Raw genomic sequence first — 11,676 nt, forward strand, 5'->3', positions numbered from 1 at the left:
CATCTGTTTTGATTATTTAAAAGTTATAATAATTTTTAATCGTTAGATAAAATTTCAAAAATCTAAATTACTTGATCCGATGATATTGGTCAAAGAAATATCTTTTCCTTTTAGTTTATGGTGGAATTTTTTAGTACTGACCCCAATATGTCTCTATCATATATACTCCAATCACCAACATCACATTTCAATAATGGTGGCTTTTGGGAGCAAAGATTTTTGCCTGTCATCTTATTTATCATCATTGTAAAAGCTTAAATTTTAAGATGTATGTATTAAATAAGCATAAATTTTAAAATTTATACTTTTCCAACTATGATAAATAGGATGCTACTCACCCTCAAACAAAAATGCAACCTTTTGCTACAATGATTCACTTCTTGAATTTTCAATGCACTCCCCATTTATAAGGAGATTTTTATAAAGCGAGTAAAGAAAAGACAAAAGTTTAGTAACATCTTAGTTGAAGCATACAGAACACGAGGATGGATGACTAAATGTTTAGCAAGAAAGGTATGTAAAACCCTCCCTTGAATAATCATAAAATTGCAGATGAGTGTGTATAAAGGTCCTGTAAACCTATGTTATTTGGATGTTATTCCAAATCCGAACCCGTCCATATTCAACCCGACTTTAAATCCGAACAAGTGGTTCTTTTAGTTATAATCCGTTCATTGATTGGGTTGAGTTGGGTTGATCATTTGCCCGTTCATCCCCAACCCAACTCGACTAACCAAATCCAATCTAACCATATTGTAACCCATATCAATTAATGCTCATATTACACCCAAGTAAGCCAAGTCCAAAAACCAACGCGCTTTCTAATATATTTTTTAATAAATTACCCTTTATAATTACTTAAGCTTTTTAAGGCTTTGATTAGTCAACTCATATTTGTAGTCTCTAAATCCTAAAGTTTTATAGTAGATGGATTTCTGAAATTAAAGTTAGCTAGCTTTGATGCTACTTGGCTTAATTTTTTCATGAATTCATGAAAACTAAGTTATTACAAGATTAAACTGAAAAAAGTTGGACAACCCGAACCCAACCCAAGTAAACCATAACCCAATTAAACCCGAGCCCAAATGAATCCGAATGAAACCCAACCGGAACCCGAACCTGAATTGTAAAAGTTGGATTAGGATTGGGTTGACCTTCCAACCCGCCCTAGTTGCACCCCTAACAACGGTAAGTTTCAAATGAAAAAGTCTCAAACAGGCGACAAGCCTTAAAAAGGCCCAAGCTCTAATACCGGCTAAAAAGGCCCAATGATCATTCCCTTATTTTCTTCCCTTCAGATAAAAATAGAAAACAAAAGAAAGAAAAAACACACTGAAACCTCTACTGTTTCGTTTTGGCAGATTGAACCATTTCGAAAGCTCTGAACTTTGAGCACTTCAGTGAGTTCCGAACCCATCGCTTCAAGCTTTCTTTGCAAGACATCCAATTTGGTAAGCAACTCTTAGACTTACTTCTCTCTTGGTCCTATTTTCGGAACTTAAATGCTCTGTTTGGTTCCCCAGAAAATTCAGGAAAAATTGAAATCGAAATCCTGTATATTTCCAACTTTCAGTCGATTAAACCCAAATATCATTTGTGCCAATTTCATGGGATAAATTGTCTCTTTGTTACGATAATTTATTTTTGCTTGGTTAAATTTCAATTCCCATTTCATTTTGCTTTTTAGTTTAAATTCCTGGTGAGATGTATATAATGTAAAGGTTCGTTCTTTGTTTACTATGTGTTAAATTAGGAAGAACCCATGTCTTGAAATCGATTATTTTTAGCGCAGTTGGTGTGAGTTTGGAGGTTAAGAAGTTGTACACCAATTGTTTGATAGAAGAATCAACCATTGGGCAATCACTTTCAATCGCTCCCTTAGAGCTTTTATTTCTCTTCCTTTGATCTGATACATGCCACATGGTGTGGTTTGAATCCAATACAATCATGGGGTTCACATACTCTGTGTAGTTACTATAGGGGCTTAGGGATAGAGAGTATATTCAGGTTTGAAAGTTTGAAAAGGAGATCTTCCCTAAATATATTTTTTTTGTTCGGAGTAGCCGAATTGAAGGAAAGATGAGAGAAAATCGGTTATGGTGGTTTGGGCATGTGAAACGAAGGCCTATAGACGCTCCGGTTAGAACATGCGATTACGACACAGAGGTCTAGGGCCAAAGAGGTAGAGGAAGACCTAGGAAGATTTTGGAAGAGACTCTAAGAAAAGACTTGGAGTACTTAGATCTAACGGAAGACGTGGTACATAACCGAGCGCAATGGCGTTTTTGGATTCATATATCCGACCCCACTTAGTAGGAAAAGACTTTGTTGTTGTGGAGTTTTGGTTTGATTGACTGAATCGTAGAACGGTGGAAATCAAGGACTTCCATTCTATCGCTGCCTAAGTAGCTTTGGTTTATTCTTTGATGTTTTGCTGCATTGTGGGAGTTATATATATGATGGTAATACTGCACTGATGCTTCATTTTTCTTCATGTAGTACTTGTCTGTACATAATTCCGCTGTTTTTCTTCATGTTTCATTATTCGAGCACCCAATTGTGGTCCATAGATTGTCAAAAATTTCAGTTAAAACTTTTATGATTGAAGTTCTGAATTATATTCCACTGTTTTTCTTCATGTTTCATTTTTCGAGCAGCTAATCGTGGTCCATTGATAGTCAAAATTTTCGGTTAAACTTGTATGATTGAAGTTCTGACTTATGTGCAAACAGAAATGGGTATCCCTCCTGTCAGGCCACCTAGTATTACAAAGTATCTAAAGCCCTATGTCCTGAAGATGCACTTCACAAACAAATACGTAAGCGCCCAGGTGATCCACACACCAACTGCCACAGTGGCATCTTCTGCAAGCTCCCAAGAAAAGGCCTTGAGAGAAATCATGGAGATACGTCGTGATGTTGCTGCTGCTGCAAAGATTGGGAAGATATTAGGGGAGCGCCTGCTGCTCAAGAACATTCCCGCTGTATCTGTCCACTTGAAGAAGGAACAGAAATATCACGGTAAAGTTAAAGCTGTCATTGATAGTGTGGTTGAAGCAGGTGTCAAACTACTCTGAACAATCACTTGAGTGTACTTGCATTATGGTAGTCAGTATCAGTTGTCCTTGTTCTAGACGGGCTGCCGGGGAATGTAAACCGAAGGATTGTGTGGTAGGATATGTCTTTCAATTGCTATGCTACCATGATCATGAACACTGGTGGAACTTTTGATTTTTCGATGTAATGTTCTGGTTGGATGTTGATTTTGATTTCAACGATATTATTCATCGGATTGCAACTTATGAAATGCAATCACGAGAATCAGCATATCATCAGCTTGGTTTAGGGCCTATTTGGGGTTGAAAGCGCTTTCGAGAAAAACATGAGCGATTTTTGGCGGTGATTGACAAAAATAACTGAAAGTGCTCATGGTTATGATTGAGAACGTCACATGTTTGAAGGATTACACATATTCAATTACATTTTTCTTTTGGTAGGAAGGTTGGATCAAGCTGGAAATTCATAGAAAAGCCCGGCCCAAACCGGAAAACCATACCCAAATCCAAGTTGCAGGCCTAGAAGCCAGTGACCCAAAATAGCAAACAAACAAAGCAAGCCCAATTGGATGGGATTGTGCAACCCGGATGTCCAGGTAGCGGTACCAAAACCTACTCAAATATGTCATATGTTTTAACTTACTCACATAAATTACGTAATTCGTTTTTCCAATATCGTCATCTTACTAACCAAGCCGGATGTACTTCAAGGTTTTGAATAATCATCTTAACCAATTTACCTAAATGCAAATAAGATGAGGGCATTATAGTATCTCACTCTTACTTATTGAAGAGATTTTTCAGTGTAATCGAAACATAAACACATGAACGATATGTCATTATACATATAAAAAAACACTTAAATAAAATCATTTTCATCTATTTATATAAGAACATATGGTGTTACGCCATAAAATATCCTATTAACCTTTACCAAAAAAATAAAATAAAAATAAAAAATCCTATTAGCCTGGGGTCCGCTTTAGTCACCTCGATCTTATCGCCAACTACGTGCTCCCCGATCTACATGCCACGTCAGCACTCCCTCTGGATCCGACGAACGTTCCAGATATCTCTCGATCTGAAAACTTGTTCGACCTTTAACGCCTCCGCCGTCAATAAATAACCATTCCCTCAGTAGTCCAATCCCACTACCAATATTTAAAGTGCGGCAGTTCTGCTACCGTTCGGGGATCCTGCAGTAACATGGGACTTCGCCTACTTGACCAGCTTTGGGACGACACCGTCGCCGGGCCGCAGCCCGACAGCGGTCTCGGGAAACTACGGAAGCACAAAACCTTCAGTTTCCGGTCCAGCTCTGCCACTGGTGCGTCGTCGTTTTAGTACTTGTTAGTCGCCGTGTATTAGCATACGCGATGAACACAACTAACTGCTAAACCTTTTTCCAAATTTACATTAAATTTCCAGGAATAAAAGCTTTTAATCGATAATCTCAGATCATTTGCAAATAGATCAAACGGTTGAAAATGAAATTGCAACATGAAATTTTTACATCACGCGGCTGATACTAATTACGAGTGGGAATCTCGCCGGAAGTTTAATTGTTTGTTTTGGTTTGGTTGAATTAGGATCGTCAGATGGCGGGAACGTACGATCGTACGGTGAGAATTCGACGGAGGAGGCGAAAGTTACGAGGAGTATCATGATTATTAAGCCCCCAGGTTATGGGAGCGGTAACGGCGGATCAGCTCCTGTTTCGCCAGCTGGGTTCACGCCTCCGGCTTCGCCAGCCGGGTCTACGCCGCCGGTGTCCCCATTTTCTGGTGAGTAATTGAAATGTCAGATATACCCCTGGCTCCCTTCACGTAGGACCGAGTTTCCACAAATGGTAGTGGAGCTTCCACTCATCACGGATGTGTAGGGAAACAAGGGGTGTGGTAGTAATTTAACAGGCTGTAGTGTCAAATTTCAATGTTCTAGAATTTGGATGGATTTCTGTGTAGGTACATGCAGCTGTTCATATTGTGATAGTTATGTTTGTTTGTTAATTGACATTTATGCCCTTGTTGAGAATAGTATCAAATCTGACCACAAGAAGGAATATTATCGATATACAAGATGGTACATCGCTTATTATTATACAAATAATAGAATATGATTATTAAAATATTAATAACTTAAAAAAAAAATATTTTCCATTGCTAACATAAAAATATGTGGGTGTTCTCGTTACAATAAAAATTTCTCAACGAGTTGAGCAGTCTTTAATATTCTTAAAGAGTAGTAAGTCGACTTTAACGAGTCGAGCAGTGTTATGAGGCAAATGTTGATAGTGTTGTGTTTTTAGATGGCAGGGAGCCATTCGGGCGGTTTCGAAGAAGGTCAGCATCGGATGCATACGAGAAGGCGAGCGAGGTCGCTGGAGCAAGGAGCGCCCGTTCTCCTTACGACGTGTGACATATGAGTTCTTGTCCAATCGAAATCATCCGTGAGATTTGAGATGTGAGCCCTCCTCACGGCATGCGATGAGATGAACATGTTTTCTGTGGACGGATTAGCCATGACTGGAAGGAAAAAGAAACTGTCTAGGGTTTCCACGTAGTGTTTTGGGTGTTGTTTGTTCTGAGTTCCAATCTAGTGGATGTGCGACTGTAGAAGTGTAGTGGTTGAATCTCCGCTGTTGCTAGGGTTTGGGTGTGTTCGTTCCGAGTTGCTAGGGTTTCCATGTTGCTAAATCTGCATAATCTCTGCTGTTATTTGTAAATAGAGTGTTAAATTTTCCCTTGCAAGTTCCTGCTGTTGTATTTTGAATTAATAAAACTGGATATTAGTTCGTGCATGTGTAATGTTTTATGATGTGGTACTGGATCTATATAATCTGGTGCTTGTGTCAATATTTCTCGTTTGTATAAAGATGTCTTATCCATGGGCGCTATTCGTCGTAGTTGTAAGTGTGGACGTATGGCCGGCGGATTCAGGATTAAGAATTTCAGCGTAAAACATTCTTTCAACAGGAATACGGAATACGGGTTGCCGCGTGCAAGTGAAAGCATCCTTGCCGTCAAAGAGCACCATAAGGCTTCCGCCTTTACATCTCTGTCAGTTTCTTCAATAGTTCACTGAATTTTTTTTTTTACCGGTTACTAATCCAGTATACGTATAGTAGGCCTCCTTCGTTGGAAATAAGGAGTCTGGTATTGAAAGATAAAGTTTTAGACAGAATTGAGCAGAAAGCTACGTTTCAGCTCCCCTTGAGGGGGATCGATCTTAGAGTAAGGCTTTCCGTGAGGAAAGGGGGTTTGCATACTCGACTGCCAAGAAGAGGCGCCAAAGAGTTCTATTTAGATGAATAATGTGCGCGTAGCACGCAAAAATTTGTCGAGCATTTGGTGGACTGATCGTTATTGTGTTATGTTGACAAAGCCAAAGCAATTTGTAGAGTGATGTCGAGACCCCAGGCTGATCGTGGTTGACACGTCTTGCCCAATATTGTCGAGATATTTCTAGAAGGCATTTCATCGTAGGACTTTCACATGTGTTTTTCAGACAGTCGGGAGGGTATTGGGATCGTCCGAATCTCTATGTCGATCCGGCCATTGCCAGAAACATTGATATGAATCTAACGTCGATTGAAATTTCCGTTGGTACAACTCCGTTATTGCTTATCCATCTGGATTGTTGAAAGATGCTCTTGTTAGTATAACTTGTACAGAGAACACGAGACAAATCTTATCCATCTGGGATTCTGGGATCATGATCTAGTAAAACTTATCCTAATGCCCATCCGCGATAAGTTAACGGAGCTGTGTACGGACGTATGGGCCAAAAGGGACCATGCCGCTGCCCCTAACCTAACCTAACATTGATATGATGATATGCTTATAACAGAATCTTGTCTATATGATGAGATGCATATATCTTCATTTGAAGAGTGGAAAATACGAGAGATGAAGTTGACACTCCACTAACCTTATTAGGGTAGTGCGGTCCACCATTTCTTTTTAGGTATCACACTTCTTTTTACTTTTCATATAGTCTTTTAATTTTCGACCGTCAGATCGAATGAATTGAAGAATATTAAGAGATAAAAATCAACAAGAGGTGTGTGAGAAGTAAAAAAGAGTGTGTGGATCGCACACCCCTTCTTTTTACTTCTTATGCACTCTTCTCAATCTCCGACTGTCTAATCAAATGAACTGAGGAAATGTTATGATGCAAAATTAACAAATACGTGTGAAGGTAAAACAAATGTGTAAATAGTATTATCCTGTTATATTAAATACTAATAAAAGTTCGACTGCAATAGTACATACCATTCAAGTAGGAGTTTTATAAAAAATTTAATTGTTGCAAAGATTAATTAGAACGCAATATGAAAGATCTAACCGTTCTTTATTTTTCTTTTTGAAGCCCTCAACATGAAAGATCTAACTGTTCTTTATTTTTCTTTTTAAAGCCCTCAATGATACGTAACATGAAAATTTAAAATACATAAAGACATTAAAGCAAAATAAATGAGATAAAAATGGATACACTGAATCATGAAGACAATGCCACCAGCACCTGCTGCTTTGGGTGGGGGTCGATGGCAACCCCCTTCCCTGGCCAATTCCAACTACTTTTCCTTCTCTTTTATCTCCTTAGCTTCTCTGTATTTTACTTAGACCCCTTGTATTTTGGTTTTCTTGAGCTTTCGTCTCATTTTTTTCTGTACTTATCTCAAATTTGGACTTTTATGCTGCTTTTTTGCTCCAATATTGTTTTCCATCGCACCTCTTAAACCACTCACCTTTGTTTTTCGGCTTATCAGATGCCTTACTTTGATGCATTTTGGTGTTGTGTGGTTGTTAAAGTGCTATCAGCATAATTTGGTAAGATTATAGAAACGTTTTTAGGATAACATATTGTATGTTATTTATTATTTTTTCGTTGCATATCCAACCATTCAAATTAAATTTATTCCAAAAGTATACCCCTCATACGAAGAGCCATCCCGTGGTAGGTGGGTCCGCCACCTCCTCTTGGTGCTCTAGGGTCATAAGGATTTCAGGCGGTGCTTGACTCAGAATTTGGGAAATGGCGTCGTCCTTTTCTGAGCCACAGCTGCAGTGCACTTGTCAATTCCAGACGCAGTGGAGCGCCCAATGGCAAATCCGTTTTTGGAGAAGAATGAAGAGAAGGTGAAAGAGGGAGAATAAGAATCAAGAAAGGGTTTGGAATGGTGGGGCGGTTGAGGCGGTGGGTGATTCTTGTCTTAGGGTTATCAGATTTTTTTAGACGGGTTACTTTTGGATCTTTTTGGGTGGAATCTGGCTTTTGGACCGAGCCATTGAGAATCTTTACTCATGCGATGAATGCGTAAGTGACGTTTCATTCGTACCTACCTTAGTTATAAGGCTGTTGTCTTTGTATTGTGTCCGTTTGAACTTTGTTATAAAATTCCTAAAAACAGAAAGAGTTTGGAATGGTGCCAATTTTTATTTCTCTATTTTAAGTAGGAATAAATTAGAAATATTATAAATTTATGTGGATGTTTATAGAAATATGTAAAAATAAGTATAGAAACGAAAGGGCAACATATATGGGCCTCCAACCTGAGTCCATGTTTCCCTTCCGACCCAGTTAGCAGTTTGGTCCTTCACCACAGGCCTGAGACGTGTGCTACATCGGGTCACCGGGTACCCACCACAGCCACCGGTCTCACCAGATCAGTTTTTGTTTAGAAGTTTTAACGAAACACACTATCTATTTTTAACAAAAAAATTATATTTTTATTTTTTGATGTTATTCAATCACCTTTTTATTTATCATTTATCATTAAAATTTAAGTTTTTAAGAATTTTTTCATTAGTTTTTGTTTTGCCTCACTTCGTCAGGACTCTGATTCCGAGTCTTTCAGCAGCTCTCATATGGAAGAAACCACCGAGTGACGAAAAATGGGTTGCGCGTCTCTGATCCTGCTGCTCGTTCTCAATACACTCGTCCCCTCTTTAACTGGTAAATACATACATACATACACATACTCATATATATTAAATATCAATTTTCTTGTTTGTTTTCAGATCCTAATTGTTTGATTTTCGGGACTTTTGTGTTGAAATTAATCAGCGAACAGTTTTGGAGTTGATTTCGTAGTGTCCCAACTTTGCAGCAATCGAAAACGATCAGTTTTTTAGCAGAACAATGACATCATGGATTTGTATTCTTTTTTGGATTGTAGATGTTGGGTATTGGTCAAAATCCAGATAGGATTCAGAAAGTCCCATTCTTTTTGCACTTGATCGGTACAGTTTTAGTCTACTATATGCAGACATCACTGGATGTCTGCTCTGACACGAGAATTGCAAATTGCGGATGTAATGGATTCAGTTGAGGGAAGTTGAGGTAGGCTAGAATCAGTTTGATGTGGAGGCACTGTTTTAAAAATCCCCGCCTAGAGCCGTCTAAGCGGTTGGTAGTTGGCCACTGCCCCAATTAATGCCTAGGCGTTTGAAAATTAAAAAATGACGTTTAGACCACCTAGGCACCTGCCTAGGCCGCCCAGACCCGTCTAGATATCCGTCTAAGTTGCGACTCACTTAGATAGAAAATAGATAACTTTCATTTTGTATTTTATTTTTTTAATAAATTGGAAGAGACTTGTTGAATACTTAAATGAATACACATTATATGTTTGTTCCCCATGTTTTTATTATGTTCCAATACTTCCTAATATATATGTTATTCTATTTTGTAGTTTATAATGAAGTTATATATATTTTAGGTGTAAACAGACACTTACTTACACGAAATGTAATAGATTTACTTAAATCCGTCTAGTCCACCTAGGTGCCAGTCTAGGCCCCCACCTAGATCCTAGTTTCTTTTAGAACCTTGTGTGGAGGTCTATGTCAATTATGTCTCTGGTTGACAAGCCATGAAGGGGCATACTCTTTTTTTAAAGCTGACATAAGTTGTCTTTGGCGTGCCCCGACTGCCTTATCACATCTTACGAGTGCATGGTCATTGTTCATTTTTCATATGTAATGGAGGTGTGGAAATTGGAAGCAATCTGCTTGTTGTTTCCTTAATCATCAGAATGACATCTGCTTTCTGGATTTGCCCTCGTATCGGTGTTGCTCTTGTAATCTGATTTATGTATGTAAGCATGGTTTATTTCTTTAACTTAAAGGCAACCAGAAGAAATTCTGGTTCTTCCCAAGAATCCCAAGCAAGAATGTAATTGCATTTCTTGTGGGGCAATACGTTAGGCTTTTCCGGTTCGCAGTGACAATCATCTTCAAGAGTGTTAACAAATTATTTTGGAGAAATTCAATTCCTACGTAAAGAATTTTTTACATGGTTTTCAAATGATTTTTGCATGTACGCTAGTTGGTCATTAAACGTTATCTAAATCTGTTTTAGTTGCAGGTAAACCTGACAGTGTATGCATTTCTCAAGGCGGTCGTTTCCCACCATTCTCTTCCGAGGGTAAACCTCCAAAACGTCTGAGTAAGGGACCCAAAGATCTGACCCTTTGCAGGGTGTTCCGCAAGAAAACTTGCTGTGATGTAGCCCAGACACATCCTGCACTGGTATCCGTTAGGAAGTTGGCTTCATCAGGGGAAGCTGGCCCAGAGTGCTTGCATGTATGGGAATTACTGGAATGTTCCATATGTGATCCCCGCATTGGCGTGCAGTCAGGACCTCCAGCTATATGTGCCTCTTTCTGTGACAGGGTTTTTGAGGCTTGTGCTGAGGCTTACTACTCTACGGATGCAATAACACAGGTATGTGGGTGACCTTTAACTTCCAGTCGAGCAATTTTTTTACCGACTTATAATTTGACATAGCCAAAGAAATAGGTGATTAAACTGATCTCTTTTGGGTGCATTAGGGAATTGCATTTTCTGATTAATTACATTCTTCCAGGTTCTAGCACCATGTGGAGTAAATGATTATGTTTGCGGCAGGGCCTCTGAATGGATTCGTAATGGCACGGAGTTCTGCCATGCGGCAGGATTTGCTGTTAAAGATGATGTATCCGTGAGCAATGAAGAAGCATTTTGCTATGGCGGTAAAGGCAGTCTTGACTTGATTGCTGATTCATGGAAGGCTTCACCTTCTGAGGTGCTCCAGAAAGGTGAGAGCTTGAGGCTGCTAGAGGAATTCCGGCAGAGGTGGAGGGAAATGCCATTTAGTGAACGAGTTTCTTGGGCCGTCGGAGGATTGGTCCTTACAGCCGGCCTATTGTTTGTAAGGTATGCCCTTCTTCTGCCGCCACATTTCAATTGCCGTAATGAGATTTTGTAGTGTTGCTAACTTGGATCGTTTTTCGCTTCGCTGTTGATCTTTTCTTTGTTCATGTTTTATGCAGCAAACGAAAACGACGTAGCCAGCGCCACAATGTAGCCGCTCTACGAATCAGGAAATTTGAAGCCAAGATAAACCAGAAATCTCCTAGTAGTCCGAGAAGTAGGAAAAACAAGTAAAAGATGTATTTCTAGTACGGAAAACGTTTAGTTATAGAAAGTTTGTTGCCCCTTTGCTATTCTGCGAGCACCGAAATGTATTAGTTTTAGCATTTCTTCACTTGCATTCTTCTCAAGCGATCGATCGTCGTTGCGATCCGAACACTTTACTGGACCATTCAATCGGTAGGAGCAATGACGGTGTGTACA

At 39.2% G+C, this 11,676-nt stretch overlaps 3 protein-coding genes across 4 annotated transcripts; all 3 read left to right on the forward strand.

Annotated features, from left to right (window-relative positions):
• The first annotated feature begins 1,316 nt into the window (after nt 1-1,316).
• LOC137745660 (uncharacterized) lies at nt 1,317-3,301 on the forward strand. The gene is made up of 2 exons (XM_068485654.1): nt 1,317-1,451; nt 2,733-3,301. Exon 2 carries the CDS (start codon nt 2,735-2,737, stop codon nt 3,074-3,076), a length of 342 nt encoding a protein of 113 aa, XP_068341755.1. The 5' UTR covers nt 1,317-1,451; nt 2,733-2,734; the 3' UTR covers nt 3,077-3,301.
• Nucleotides 3,302-4,182: 881 nt separating this feature from the next.
• On the forward strand, nt 4,183-5,852 carry LOC137745659 (dormancy-associated protein homolog 3-like). Its single transcript, XM_068485653.1, has 3 exons — nt 4,183-4,382; nt 4,645-4,839; nt 5,364-5,852. Exons 1-3 carry the CDS (start codon nt 4,262-4,264, stop codon nt 5,471-5,473), a joined length of 426 nt encoding a protein of 141 aa, XP_068341754.1. The 5' UTR covers nt 4,183-4,261; the 3' UTR covers nt 5,474-5,852.
• Nucleotides 5,853-8,850: 2,998 nt separating this feature from the next.
• LOC137745656 (folate-binding protein 1-like) lies at nt 8,851-11,561 on the forward strand. 2 transcript variants are annotated; one of them, XM_068485648.1, is made up of 4 exons: nt 8,851-9,013; nt 10,421-10,785; nt 10,928-11,256; nt 11,373-11,561. In XM_068485648.1, the coding sequence occupies exons 1-4, from the start codon at nt 8,953-8,955 to the stop codon at nt 11,485-11,487; spliced, it is 870 nt and encodes a 289-aa protein (XP_068341749.1). In that variant the 5' UTR covers nt 8,851-8,952; the 3' UTR covers nt 11,488-11,561. The 2 variants fall into 2 exon arrangements, with proteins under 2 accessions (XP_068341749.1, XP_068341750.1); XM_068485649.1 differs by having other exon boundaries at nt 10,427-10,785.
• The last annotated feature ends 115 nt before the right edge of the window (nt 11,562-11,676 follow it).

Source organism: Pyrus communis, chromosome 9, assembly GCF_963583255.1.
Source record: "Pyrus communis chromosome 9, drPyrComm1.1, whole genome shotgun sequence".
NCBI classification, from domain to species: domain Eukaryota; kingdom Viridiplantae; phylum Streptophyta; class Magnoliopsida; order Rosales; family Rosaceae; genus Pyrus; species Pyrus communis.

Excerpts from the sequence above, each read along its gene's own strand:
- LOC137745656 (XM_068485648.1), top strand. The coding sequence starts at position 8,953 with ATGGGTTGCGCGTCTCTGATCCTGCTGCTCGTTCTCAATACACTCGTC. Across the intron at positions 10,786-10,927 it reads CTACGGATGCAATAACACAG|GTTCTAGCACCATGTGGAGT; the intron begins GTATGTGGGTGA and ends ACATTCTTCCAG. Across the intron at positions 11,257-11,372 it reads GCCGGCCTATTGTTTGTAAG|CAAACGAAAACGACGTAGCC; the intron begins GTATGCCCTTCT and ends TGTTTTATGCAG.
- LOC137745660 (XM_068485654.1), top strand. The coding sequence starts at position 2,735 with ATGGGTATCCCTCCTGTCAGGCCACCTAGTATTACAAAGTATCTAAAG.
- LOC137745659 (XM_068485653.1), top strand. The coding sequence starts at position 4,262 with ATGGGACTTCGCCTACTTGACCAGCTTTGGGACGACACCGTCGCCGGG. Across the intron at positions 4,383-4,644 it reads CCGGTCCAGCTCTGCCACTG|GATCGTCAGATGGCGGGAAC; the intron begins GTGCGTCGTCGT and ends TGGTTGAATTAG. Across the intron at positions 4,840-5,363 it reads GCCGGTGTCCCCATTTTCTG|ATGGCAGGGAGCCATTCGGG; the intron begins GTGAGTAATTGA and ends TTGTGTTTTTAG.